We start from the raw sequence: 13,491 nt of genomic DNA, 5'->3' as shown, positions 1-13,491 counted from the left end.
CCAAATAAGAAAACATGTGGCTCGATTAGCTCTGTGTTTTCCCGGAAGCATGCCGCTAAAAATTTGCAATTGCAGGGTGTAAAATAATTCTGATTTTATTTTATTTTTAATTTTTTAATTGTATATGATTTCGATAAATAATAGGGGTGGGTAGGTTGGTCGGACACACCGTGTAAGAAGCGCGTATTTCTTTTTACTTTTTGCTGTATGTATATGTAGTGTACGTTTTATTTCAAATGCAAAGTGTATGTTTTTTTTTTCTTTCTGAAATATCTATTTCTGGTACTTGCCAGTGCCACCGCTTCTTTTCTCACTAAACAAACAAAACTCTCACCCCCTCCGCCTCCCCCACCTATACCACCACCACCATCTTCCTAGTTTTGCCTCTCATTCTTTGGGTTTTCTTTCTTTCTCGCTGATCTGATTTTGATACAGATTTTTGGGTATGCGATCGTTTTCCGTCGGAAACGAGAGCTTTAATATCAGTTTACAGTTTCCATTTGACAATCTGGCGAAGTTCAGCGCCCATAGGTACGGTTTTTCTCACTAAAATTTTGGTGAATTTTTTTTTTGTTTTTTAATATGCAATGGTTAATTTTTGGTATAAATATTCCGAGGCAGAAGATTCGGTTTCTGCCAAATTCTTTTTTACTCTTAAATTGTTGTTTCAGGTTTAATCTTTCTTTGTTTGGAATTACAAGGTTTAGGAAAAAAAACTTGTATTGGGACTTGTGGGTCGGAAATGGGTTCTCTAAATATATATTAATATGGGTTTCCCTTGTTTGGTAGGTAAAGTTTCATGCTTGGCTTTATTGGGAAATTGGGATTTTTTTCTTTTCAACATGATTGTTCAAACTTGATAGAAATCTTGGACTTCTTGAAAAGGCCATGTTTTACTATTAACTTATAATGATCCTTTTATGTTGGTTTTTGATAGGGGAACTTTTCAAGAAACGTATTTCTACCGAGGGAAACTCGTGAAGATACAACTCTGGCCGACAACATAGAGACATCTTCTGAAGCCGGAGAAGGCCTTTGTTTGGTTTTCGGTCCTCGAAAGTGTTTCGATTGTCCTCGTTTACTCATTTGGTGCCTTCCTATTGATTACGGCTAACTTTTGAACCCAAAAATATTTCCAATGTGATCTACTTGCAAAGAATTTCTGTCTTAAAGGCTCAATATTAGACAATTTCAGATGTGAGCATTGATCAAATAATTTATTCAGAGTCTCTCAATTTATGGACCATTAGAGATGTGAGCATCTGTAAAATAATATCTGTACCAAGAGCAAGAAGACAAAGGCAAGACAAACCTTTAGCTGTGTTTTGAATCTCTTAATTTGTATTTGAGGATTTTTTTAATTAAAGATGGCAAGACTCAATTGCTTCTCTGGAATTTTTGGCTCCAAGAAGAAAAATAAGGTGAGAATGAAGTTAGTTTTAGGTTGTAATGGTTTTGCTGATTGGTGTTTATTGTATCATGATATTCTGACTCTTTTGTTTTATTGCTTCATCAGGTAAATGAGGAATGTTCAAAAACTGTAGAAATGAACAAGGCACTAAGCACCTTGCAAATTAGGCTGCAACGACCTGTGAAGCCTTACGAGGAGTTAAAGTCGACAAGTTTTGGTGTTTCAATGCCGTTTGGAGTTGAGAAGAATTCTGCCTGCAACGTCAAGGTGGTAAACCATGATAGCCCTGTGTGTTACGATGCAGTAGAGGTTGCATATGAAGGGGAAGATGAGAACGACGAGAACTCCTTAATCAAGAGGAACTTTTCTGATTTTGATCTCAAAGTCCATGAAGCCAACTCGAGTGGAGAGTTTCCTTCAAAGAAGGTGGAATTCTCCCATTCATTTGATATCGAGGTGACTGAAAAATTTGAAAAAATAGCAGAGGATGATGGTGGAAAGGATGTTGATTTGATGCAAAGTGGGCATGTTAGTGATCCTGGTATTGGAAAGGCTGAATTCTGGGCCTCACCTAATCTTAAGCGTTCATGCTCCAACTTGGAGACAAGTGATGTAATTAAAATGATAGCTGACCAGTTGCCACCTCCGAAGTCTCACTCTTTTGAAGAATTGCAGGAATTAGCTGAGAGAATGAGGAAGGATGTTAATCGTGGCAGCCCTGTGTCTGTCATGACCCATCACAGTGCCGATAAAGTGATACTTAAGAAACGTTCTTCAAGCCAAGTTCTCCCTTCTAGAAGCAAAAGATTATGGTGGAAGTTGTTCCTTTGGAGCCATAGGAATCTGCATAGACAATCGATTCCAAAACAAAGGAAGCTTTCTACGAGTGCTGTTTTGAACCAGCAAGGCGGGTACACATCAGATACTCTTGAACCGGACAGGGCCATGCATTTTAGCAAGATTGAGTCACCTCAATCATTTACTGCAGAATCCTTTAATAAAGATCACAAAGATAATGAAACCGATAATCAGAGCTGGGGTGGTTTTCATAATGGCATGTCTGGATTATGGCCTCAGAACCAGTGGCTTGCTTTCTCAACAGAATCATCACCTTTTTCTAGAGTTGAAGAGTGGGTCAAACACCTTGATACACAGCCTTCACTCCTAATTCAAGATGATGGCAATGATGGGGGAATTGACTTCCCTCCCTCTCATGAGACTGGTAGTTCACCAGCGAGATGCACAACCCCATCAACTCGACGTCCAGATGTCAATCTTTCAGAGGAGATATTATATGCCAATACCATCATACAGTCACTAAATTCTTCCTCAACCATAGCGCACATTTCTGGTATTGGCTTGAAAGCTGTCCCAAGCATGTCTTGCTACTCCAGTCTTCGATCTGTCAACCTGTCAAGCAACTTCATAGGTACTTTTTTTTTTTTTTCCCCAGCAAATAAAGAAAATGCTTAATGAACAGAACATATCAATTGTTACTAACTGAGCTTCTTCCTGGTGGTTTTTTCTTACTGCAGTTCACATAACTCCGGGTTCTCTGCCTAAAGGCCTACACTCACTCAACTTGTCAAGAAACAAGATCAGCAGCATTGAAGGTCTCAGAGATCTGACCCACTTGCGAGTACTTGATCTCAGTTACAACCGGATATCTAGAATTGGACATGGTAAATTCAAATTCTTCTTTATTTTACCATTATCTTTGTTTCTAGGAGAATTACTTTCCCCTAATTTTATGATTACTGTTTCAGGATTGTCTAATTGTCAACTAATTAAGGAGCTCTACCTTGCGGGGAATAAAATTAGTGATGTTGAGGGGCTACATAGGCTATTGAAGCTAACAGTTTTGGACCTAAGCTTCAACAAGATAACGACAACCAAGGCGCTTGGCCAACTGGTTGCCAATTATAACTCTTTGCAGGCTCTGAATCTACTGGGTAATCCAGTTCAGAGCAATGTGAGTGAAGATCAACTACGCAAGGCAGTTTATAGTATCCTTCCAAAGTTAGTCTACTTGAACAAGCAGCCCATCAAACCGCAAAGAGCACGGGAGGTACTCAACGATAGTGTTGCAAGAGCTGCACTAGGGAACAACGGATATAGTTCCCATAGGAGGGCAAAGAAGATTAGTCAGGTAGGTTCATCATCCACGAGTGCACACAGGAGCAGTGCCAGTGTTAGGCGGAAAAGCAGACACAGGTCAAAGAGCTGAGGTCATCACTACGTGCTCAAATAAAAACGTCGTCTACTCTTCCCTTGCCATCCCGCTAGATCCTTCGCTATGTCTTGGGAGTGACATAATAAGTTTACCTTTTGTGTGTTTTTTCAATATACCTTTTAATTGCGTTTGCAGGGTGAAACGATTTATGGTTTCTGTTTATGTAATTGAGTTTTGTTTGTCATTGTGTTGTAGCGCTCCAAAGTTTTCGCGTTGTTTGCTTTATTTTCTGTGAAGCAAGCTTCAAGAAATAACAGTTGGAACAAAATCCAATGCATTACGTTGGACAAATTATATGCCTGTAGAAATTTCGATTTACTATTATCCATGTCATATTTGTATAAGGAAAGTGATGAAGTTGCGCTGCAAGCTTTTGATGCAAGAAAGAGCTTTCAATACATGCCATTTCCTTTTTTCCCCTTTTATAGTTCGGTAGTCGGTAATTTTTGGGAACCTAAAGCCATGGGAAACAGGAAACTAGTTAAAAACAGAGGAAAAAATAAAAATGAACTAACCAAGCCATTCGATAGCATTTACAAAATGATACACAAAAAGTGTGGAGAGTACAGCTAGCTCTTCCATGGATGCACAACGCACGTAGTATTGACCCTGTGGAGCACCATGGAATTCGCGAGGTCTCGCTCCTCTTCGAGAAGCTTCTCCATGAAATCGGTTAAGCGGAACCACATCTCGCCATCTCTGCGGCGGCGATAGGTTTCGAAGATCAAAGGATGGCGTTTGATGGAGTGGGCGACATTGCGGCCTCGGAGGAATCCGAGCTCGTTGTGGAGCTTTGTGGCGTCGTCGAGCCGGAGAGCATGTTGGGGTTGCTTGGAAAGGAATTCTATGGACTTGGTGAGGAATTTGAAGAAAGAATCGCGCTCGACGAGGCGTTCAAGGGTTGGGATTTGAGTGGATTCGGACTGAACGAGCTCTGCTCTAGGTCTGGGGCTCTTCTTCTTCTTGTTGGATCTGTCAGGGTTGGGTTGTTTGGGGAAGTTGGTGGAGAATGGGAAGGTAAGGAAGGGAAGGCAGGGTATGGAGGAGCTAGGGTTTAGGGCTAGAGACGATCTCATGGAGTGGTCCTGGAGAAGACGAAGCTCCAAGCCATGGATTTGTGGGCTTAAACGGTCTACATGGTTGGATTTTGATTTTGGGGGTTTGGGTAACATTGATAATTGGCCGTTGGGCGCCAAAATGTGGAATTTTTATGAGCTTTCTAAAAATTGGTGATTTTCATGTTGTTACATTGAAAAAACAAAATAAAATAAAAAGGATTCAAATATATTTCCTATATGAATAGCTTGGTTAGGGGGAGGGGGTGGGGCTCAAATTCTTATCTTTTTGTTCCCCATTTGAAGGTCTTGTGAGACAACTCTGAAACATAGTACAAACTCTACTGGGCCATTTGAAGGTTTGGAATGGAAAGTTTCTTTTTGTAAGCAAATAAGCTTTGTCAAAGTACGGAGGTATCAAGGGCAATTGGACATTCCATTAATGATAGAATTTGTCACTGTTTTCTTTCTTTTTTTCACTGCAAATTTATTCCACGTTATATGTGCCAGACATATAGCTAATCATTAAGCTACAAAACCCTCAGGCTCCTAGGACCCCAGCCTAAGTTTCAAACCCTGTCTTTTACTCCTTCAATTTCCCAACAAAGTGTTCAATCAAGAATAAAGGACAAGCCAAGAACAATAAAAGAAAACCAAAGACCCAGGCTCTGAGATGAGCTATAAAGCTAATAGTATCATATACATATATGTAGATAAGCAAACTTATCTTTACCCCACCAGATAGAAAACAAAGGCATGCTTTTTTCCGCGACAGAGGTAACATTGTCTAGCTTTCAATAATTTAAATGAATATTACAAATTCTAAATTGAATTAAAACTTTGACAATGTATGCCTCAAAAAGGCTGATTCCAGAAAGGAGAATTAATCTGGCAGAACAAGCAAATTTGGAAAAAAGAAGATATATATATATTTTTTTTACCCTATCACATAAATGCAATTCTAAGGATTTTCATATACTACAGCAAACAGCACTTGCTTATTTTGTAATTATCTTCACAATCTTAATCATGTGGTTGTATAAGTTATAATGAGACACAACATGGAAAATTTAAAAATCTAATCCTATACTTGCTCTTCGCCTCGATTGCATAATTACATGCCCCATGAACGCCTTACGGCTCCATAGGAGTTGAGATCAGTTTTACCAATCTTGACTTTGTTTCTTTGGTTTCTTCGGTTTCTTCATCTGTTCAAAATTTTTGATTCCCCCTTTATATGGCGGAGCTTTATGATGATTAATGGACATCAGTAAATGAATATGAATACTTTGAAAATAACTTCTCAGGCTATTCTTTGGAAGCTCACAATTAGTTTGGCTGTCTTTTAAAGAAAGGCTTCTGGCAGATAAGGAGTCGCTCATCACTGGTACTCTCGATTTCGACAACACGTGCATCCCACTTCAGCCGTGTTGTTAGAGTTCTTGCCGATTCTATTAGAGGAGCTCTGTCATGGATTATAACCCACCCCTGTAACAGTTATCATGTCAGTATATTCCACATAATGGACCAAAAAAACCATCCAACGAAGCAGCTATTTAATGGAAATACATTCTTCAAAGAAGGAAAATCTTTTGATTAGCTCTTTCCATAATTTCCTTTGAGTAACTAGAATTTAGAATTTCATTCCTCTTCCCCTTTTCTTGTCGAGGATTTAATTTTTGTATTTGTACTAATTAGAAGGTTTTTATTATCTACGGCCAAATGCTAGCGGTAACATCAGCTGGAAATAAAATTGCTCCATGAAGGAATTATTGTTTTTCTTTGGGCCTCGAAACTACCATTGAAATTTTCTACCTCTTTGAGCTATCAAAGCTCCGATGCATCAAAAAGCAGGCATATAATTTATATGACACAACTAAGGAGTATATGATGAGATGGTTCTCCAAGAAAAAGCTTTCGATTTTTAATCTTTTAAATCTGAATAAATCTCATTCTCTCTGAAGCATGATTGTAAATATTACTACTCTGATGAATATAAATTTACATTCATTTCAATCTTGTCACACAAAAAGCCATCATGTCCAACAAAGAATCGACTCCATGAACACAAAAATGTTACGTTTCACATTGAAAACCATAGCAAATGACAATATTAGGTCTAAGTTTGCATAGCAACTAAAACATAGCAGTTGATGAATGTTTTAATTGATTAACATGCTCCACCACAAGCCAATGAATCTTAAATTTCAAGATAATTCAATGCATGATAATCATTGATGAAGAAAAGAACTAAAGAATATAATTTAATTCTGTTACCTCAGGACGAAGTAAGCGATCAATCTCAGAGAACAGGTCGAGCATGGTACATCTACGCTGCTGACCATATTCAAGAGAAAGAAGTCCTTCTGCGTGTACCAAATCATATGTTCTGGGATATGTTGGAAAGGCCTCACACCTAAACAAGAAAATGAAATGATACAACTAAATAACATAAAAATCAATAATGGAACTAGCATTTGTCATTTACATTTGTAGAAAGTTCAAGATGGCAAAATTTAGCAGCCAATAACTAGAAACTATGCCCAGATCATAAACTCTTTAGTTTAACTAATAAACAATGCCAGGTTTTCAGCAAACAAAAACCCTTAATATGGTTCTATTATGTTACAGCTAATAATATCAAATGCAAATGAATACCGAGTTTCAATTGTGGAGCCTAAAAATTACATAATGTAGAATTACTATGACTATTTCCTAGTTTAAATCACTCAATTCTTATTTACTAACAATTTCCTAAAATGACTCCAGAGTTCCCAATAATTTCAATCCTGGATAATACCAAGGCCTCCACTTGGGCTGCCCCGTAGTCTTATATGCTGATATATTGGCTGGTCTCATGGAAATCGCTTGGAGATTAACCATGGACAACTTCCTATTCTACTTGGAAACTCAGCTTAATTCAGCAACGAAGAAGCTTATAGTCATTCTGACAGTATAACATTTCCTCTTCTGTTCAATGGAAGGGAGGACAAAACAGAGAGGAGAAAGATGAGGCTTCTACTGATCACATAAAAGTGCATATAGTTTAAGGAAAATAATTTGCTTCCATTACAGCATCATTTTTAAACTAAACTGACTCAGTTTTGATGGCCAACAGCCAGAGTTCACCAGCCAAATTAGTTAAGCTGACAGTCATCACTGATATCTATTTCAGAGAGGGTAATTTTTGGCCCAAGTCAAGCAAGCATACTAGTAACGAAATGGCGTTGCAGAAGAACAAACTGCAAGGGTTAAGTGTGGGAAAAGGTAGCATTACCAATCATGCAAAACACCAACATAGCCTCTGTCAAGGATCATGGAAAGATAGTTGGGCCCACTAGTTGGGACAACATTCATGACCCACACAGACTTCCCTGCTTCCAGTAGAGCAGAATTAAAACCACCAAAACGAGCATTCATGTCCAGCACATTTCTAAGCATGTTATAAGGTGGTGAAGGATCCTCATCACCAGGCCTCTTTGGATGATCTGAGAATATCAAGGGTGATAGAAGAGACCAATAATTACGAACTGTCATCTTCGAAGTTTCAGCATCTTCAGCAAATTCTTCCTGGTGCAAACCTGACAAAACAGTTAACTATTAGCACATACAAGCCAGATGGTTTTCACCAAAATGAATTAATTATTACACAAGAAAGTGAAATTCATCCTCAGTGCTAGTATGACGCAATTGCCTTTCCTTGTCTAATATGGTATTCACAGCACAGTAGATTGTAGAAAGTAAGAATTACCATATACGGCAAGTTCATTCTTGTTCAAGTTTGCTCTAGAAGGCCAGGTTCTCCTCTTTTCAATGGGAATCCATCTGCGGCTCTGTGTTCCTCCAATGCAGGCCTGGAGTGATCTATAGTATGGAGTTTCAACATCATGACCTTTACTACATAAAGAAGGGCCGGTACCAGGCTTCCTAAAAAACAAGCAGGTTTTTCTACAATCAGGACAAGTTATTGTATACATGGGCTTATATTATCCAATAAATTGTATGTTTGTGACACCATGGACACATTGAGTATATTTTTTAAAATAAGTTTGAGAAACACCATGTTAACCACCGTACCGTGAACTGTAACAGCTTTTTTTGCTCGTTTTTTTCCATACAACTGTGTCATCTTGTTGTGACAACATCTCCCAGCAGAGATTTTCTGCAAAATCACGAACAAAGTTCCACCTTTTTTGATTATCTTTGTCACGATGAAATGTCTGTGCATTGGTAACTGGTGATGTCCATACAAAATATCCACCAGGCTTCAAAACTCTATCAGCTTCAATCAGGAGAATACCATCTGCGACACAATACATATATACTGTTATAAACCAGGAATGGCCCAAATTCAACTTATATTCATAAAAACAGTAACAATGCTCTTAAATGCAATTAACACATTCTAAGATAAGTAAAATCAAATGTTTTGGCACTAATAATGCTTCTTATTATATGGTTTGTACCAGAGACTGTACAAGGCTCCTAGCAATTAACCAAAACAGCATTTGATTGGAAGTTGATCTCCATAAATGCAAGAAGTAATGGGATTCAATCTAAGACGCAATGGCAGAGGACAAAATTGAGAAGGAAGACTAATATCAGTGTAGAAACAACAAAAGAAGAAAGAAAAGGAAAAGGAAAGACAACCTTATCAAAGTAAAACTATGAAGGAAGAACATTTGGCATTGCAGATATATATTTGCACATCTATTTATATAGGTTCCTGATGAAAAACTATGTTCAAGATCAACCTTTGACTCAGAAGATAAACTTATACATGTATTTGCGGATGTAAAACAAGAGGAATTGATTTGTCATTATTAACTTTGGCATGTACCTTGTCTGTCCCAATCGATGCCACATCGTGCACAATGCAACATATCAAACGAGAGAGATGGATATGGTAACTGTTTTGAAGGCAGAGAACTGATCATTGCAGGAAGACCCCTTTCAAGCGTTAGCTGAACTTGACTGCCTGAAGCCTCATAATTTGCAATGCATATAGTTAAGATATCTTTGGAAAAGAGATGAGCTCCAAAGCTACCATAACCACAACCTATATCCAAAATGGTTCTTACCTGAAAATTTTGGGCCAACATGTACACGATCATTTCAGAGAAGCCAGAAGCATTAAAGGGGAACAAATTGGCATATCGGAAAGTAAGAAATTGTTCTTTCCCACATAAAATATGTTCTTGTATGCAATATTAAAAAAATGTATTTACTTATGTGTATCTTCACATATTTGCTATTTCTTTTATAGAAATAATAACAATTATAATAAGATGTATTAGTTGTCAACCAGATGCCAACTGCAATATGCTTAATAATAGCAAAGCAACTTGTCAAGCATTCAATGGGGAAACACAATAGCACAACAGAAGTTGCATTCCTTATACTCTACAGCACAATATATCATACGCTTGAAGCAGTTCGAACTTCAGACTTAGTGAAGTCCCAAAATTTTCAGCGAAGATGACTACTGATATATTCTTGAAGAATTGGCTCTAACTACCTAATTTAGATTTATTACATTAAATTGAAACGCTTGTCGTCTTTCTTTTTTTTTGGGGTCCCAAAAAAACACCTGTTGTCTGAAATGGAGGTATGCTGGGACCCCACTTGAACAACATCACAAGTTCACGGAAATAAATGGACCAACCAGGCCCAACACACAAGAAAAATAAGCGAAAAATGCCCAACAGGGAGAGGCAAGCAAAAAATGGGGAAAAAATGTAGATTTTTCAAAAGGAAATATTTTGGTACAAAAGCTTTTGAAATTAACGTTAAATCCACTTACCCCAGATTCGATGAAGTTGGATTCATTTCTTAGACCTATCATTTCTGCAATTTGATGTGAGTAGTCTTCAACACCATCAATCATAAGAGAGGCTGAACGGAAGGAAATTTGCTCTTCATCCAACATCATCATCCTATAAGCACACAAATAAATTAAAGAAAAGATCAAGATTTCTCGATCTAAAAAAGTTGGTTGATAAGAAAACTGCTCACCTCTTAGTCATACTTCCAGAGGAAAGCACCTCTTGTGCTGTAATTTTAACATTTGCCACCCAGATTACATCCTTCCCAGTAGGCCACCTAAGAGGAATTTTGTAATTTACAGGTGGAAGAACTAAACAATTTTGCCTCATACCGTGCATACAATGCCGGTCATACGCATTGCCATCAGAAAAACCTAAGGCCGCATTCTCAGAGAGATTAAAGCAGGGAACATAATTTTCAAACTCTTCAGTACAAAACTCCAAATCTTTAAGCCTTGAAGAACCAAGAGAAATCTCTCCAATATCCCACAGGTCAGAAACAAGTTGCTCTTGGAGTCTCCTATAACCAAGGAATATGTGACCTCTAGAAGACGTTGAAATGGATATTGTCCACCAAAAAGATCCAGTAAGTGCAAGAATTACAATCAAAACTAAACTGAACTTCAGGAGTAGCATTGTCAATTTGTGCCGACCTCTAGGATTACCAGCAATGTATGGATCTGATACAAAGCCATTTCCATTAATCCCATATTTGGAAGGAGGATTATCTGGGAAAGACATGCGAAAAGAAGACCTCATGGCAAAAGAGCTGTCATCAGAGGAACCTCTCCTATCCAAATCTTCTCTTTCTGTTCTATCATTCATGTGAGAATCGCTAAAATCATTGCTACCACCAGAGATCCGTAGCCCAGATATCCCTCGCTGTGAAGGCCGGGACATTCTTTTTAAATTAGATGCCCCACAAGAAGCAACTGTTTTCATAAAGAAACAAAACCCAGAAAGTTTAATCAGACTTGGAATGAAAAACATTGGAATGATTTATTTTCTGCAAAACATACATACCAATCAAAATTTTCACCCATACACAACGAGGAGTACAAAAACAGAAAAACCCATAAATGTTCACTCTTTTTATTTGTTTATTTATTTATTGTTCTGGGTTTGAAGAATGTTCTTCACTTGAATACCAAGAAAGAGGCAATTCATAAGAATACTTCTCCACTCAAGGAAGTTGAAACATAAGATACAGCGAAACGAATATAGTTCTTACCCAGCTAAACTAAAAGAGAAAAAAGAAAAAAGAAAAAAAGGAATTTAAATTAAACGGTACCTCCGGAGCATGATCACTTTGAAACATACGAAACTAGATCCGTGAACAGGGCACGGACGGACCATATGAAGAAGTTATTTTTCAGTCAACAAAGATAGAAAAGAATTAAACTTTCTTACATAATAACTTGGAAAGAGTAAAGACAAAACCCAGAAAAGGAAATTAAAGGGCAATTAAGATTCAGAGAAAATAAAAGGAAAGTAAACCAGAAAGATTTCGAGATACGGAAATCATTTAGATCAGTTCGAATCACTTCTCTACTCTTCAGTAAGAAAAAAGGGAGCTCGTTTCTATTCAAATTGATTTCCATTCGGTTTCTCATACAAGAATCCAAAAAGGGAACCAGAAAATTAACCAGAACGTCCAGAACCCATTTAGATCAATCCAATGGGTTGCAACTAAATGATGCATACCCTATAGAAATCACATAAAACCTAGCCCCTCCCAAAAAAAAAAAAAAAGGTGCAACTAGTTGCAGAGGCAAACATTACCTCTTTAGGGGCACAGAGAAGAAAGATGCAGATAGAGGGCAAAGGAACAGAGCTAAGAATCCCAGAAAACCAGCGTGAATTCAAAGTGGGTTTTGGTCTTGATTACTCCACTAGCTCCTCTATTGTCTTCTTCTAGCTCAGAATCCAATCTCTCCTTTCTTCTCTCTTTTCACCTTGCCATATGTTTAGCTCACGGGGAGAGAGTGAAAAAGAGCGAGAGAGACAGACAGAGAGAGACAGAGAGAAAGAGTGAGAGGGAATAGCTGATTTTGTACTGATCCAATCACGACACGGCTCGTGAAAACTAAGAATTATCTATTTTCATATTTTTTATATTTATCTGTACACCATATTGCTCTTAATTTAATATTTTTAAGATGTGAAAGGGCCCAAAAAAAATTAAATAATAAATAAATTACGATACATATATGTATACACCACCATAGAATATCATAAATATAAACTAAAAAACTAATCTTGCACAATAAATTGCCACTTCCCAGATGCATAATTATTAAATAAAACGCTATTATTCAGAGGTAACACTTGGATACCAAATTGTAACTTTTTGACTTATATATTTTATATCAAATATTTAATCAAACAGCCCCCAACCCCTTTTTTTTTTTTTTTTTTGGTGCGTAGTACCAACCCCATTAGAGATCTATCTTTGAGAAAGAGAGAGAAAACAGAATATTTTCCCATCGAATGAGACCCTCCTCCCCACTATTCAGAATTCAAAGACTCAGACTTTAAACATCCTCAATCATAAAAAATCTCTTTAGAACCACCTTTGAATGTACAAAAAAAAATACAAATATATATACAGTGGCCTTTTTCTGGGATCAGCCCCGCACTGAATCTTAAAAAATTAAAGAAAAAAATAAAAATTTTATTTAATAAATCGATTTAATGAATGGAGTTTCTCCTTGTATGTTTAAAATATCAAATAACGAAAAAGAAAAAATAAAATACTTCGCTGACATGTTGGAAAATGGTGGTAGATCTGAAAGATAACAGACAATGTGACACCGAAATTTATACAATTGTTTTTTATGGATCCGCTTATTTGATTTGTGCCTGATTTGCCGGTTACATTACAATTTACATTCATAAATACACACACATATACATACATTCATATAATAATATATAACTATGTATATTTAATATTATATAGACAGG

General features: G+C 37.2%; 2 protein-coding genes across 3 annotated transcripts; one reads left to right on the top strand and one right to left on the bottom strand.

The window, feature by feature from the left end:
* Window positions 1–233: 233 nt before the first annotated feature.
* On the top strand, window positions 234–4,069 carry LOC107407811 (uncharacterized). Its single transcript, XM_048475947.2, has 5 exons — window positions 234–531; window positions 938–1,421; window positions 1,517–2,840; window positions 2,947–3,093; window positions 3,178–4,069. The coding sequence occupies exons 2-5, from the start codon at window positions 1,368–1,370 to the stop codon at window positions 3,636–3,638; spliced, it is 1,986 nt and encodes a 661-aa protein (XP_048331904.2). The 5' UTR covers window positions 234–531; window positions 938–1,367; the 3' UTR covers window positions 3,639–4,069.
* Window positions 4,070–5,500: 1,431 nt separating this feature from the next.
* Window positions 5,501–12,572, bottom strand: LOC107418080 (probable pectin methyltransferase QUA2). Of its 2 annotated transcripts, none has more exons than XM_016026751.4 (9): window positions 12,307–12,572; window positions 10,715–11,456; window positions 10,503–10,635; window positions 9,540–9,780; window positions 8,777–9,002; window positions 8,451–8,626; window positions 7,977–8,280; window positions 6,977–7,115; window positions 5,501–6,187 (listed from the first exon to the last, which is right to left on the bottom strand). In XM_016026751.4, the coding sequence occupies exons 2-9, from the start codon at window positions 11,422–11,424 to the stop codon at window positions 6,029–6,031; spliced, it is 2,088 nt and encodes a 695-aa protein (XP_015882237.3). In that variant the 5' UTR covers window positions 11,425–11,456; window positions 12,307–12,572; the 3' UTR covers window positions 5,501–6,028. The 2 variants fall into 2 exon arrangements, with proteins under 2 accessions (XP_015882237.3, XP_024929378.3); XM_025073610.3 differs by lacking the exon at window positions 12,307–12,572 and adding an exon at window positions 11,816–12,228.
* Window positions 12,573–13,491: the final 919 nt, after the last annotated feature.

Source organism: Ziziphus jujuba, chromosome 5 (genome assembly GCF_031755915.1).
Source record: "Ziziphus jujuba cultivar Dongzao chromosome 5, ASM3175591v1".
NCBI lineage: Eukaryota > Viridiplantae > Streptophyta > Magnoliopsida > Rosales > Rhamnaceae > Ziziphus > Ziziphus jujuba.
This window is presented reverse-complemented; position numbering and strand designations above follow the sequence as displayed.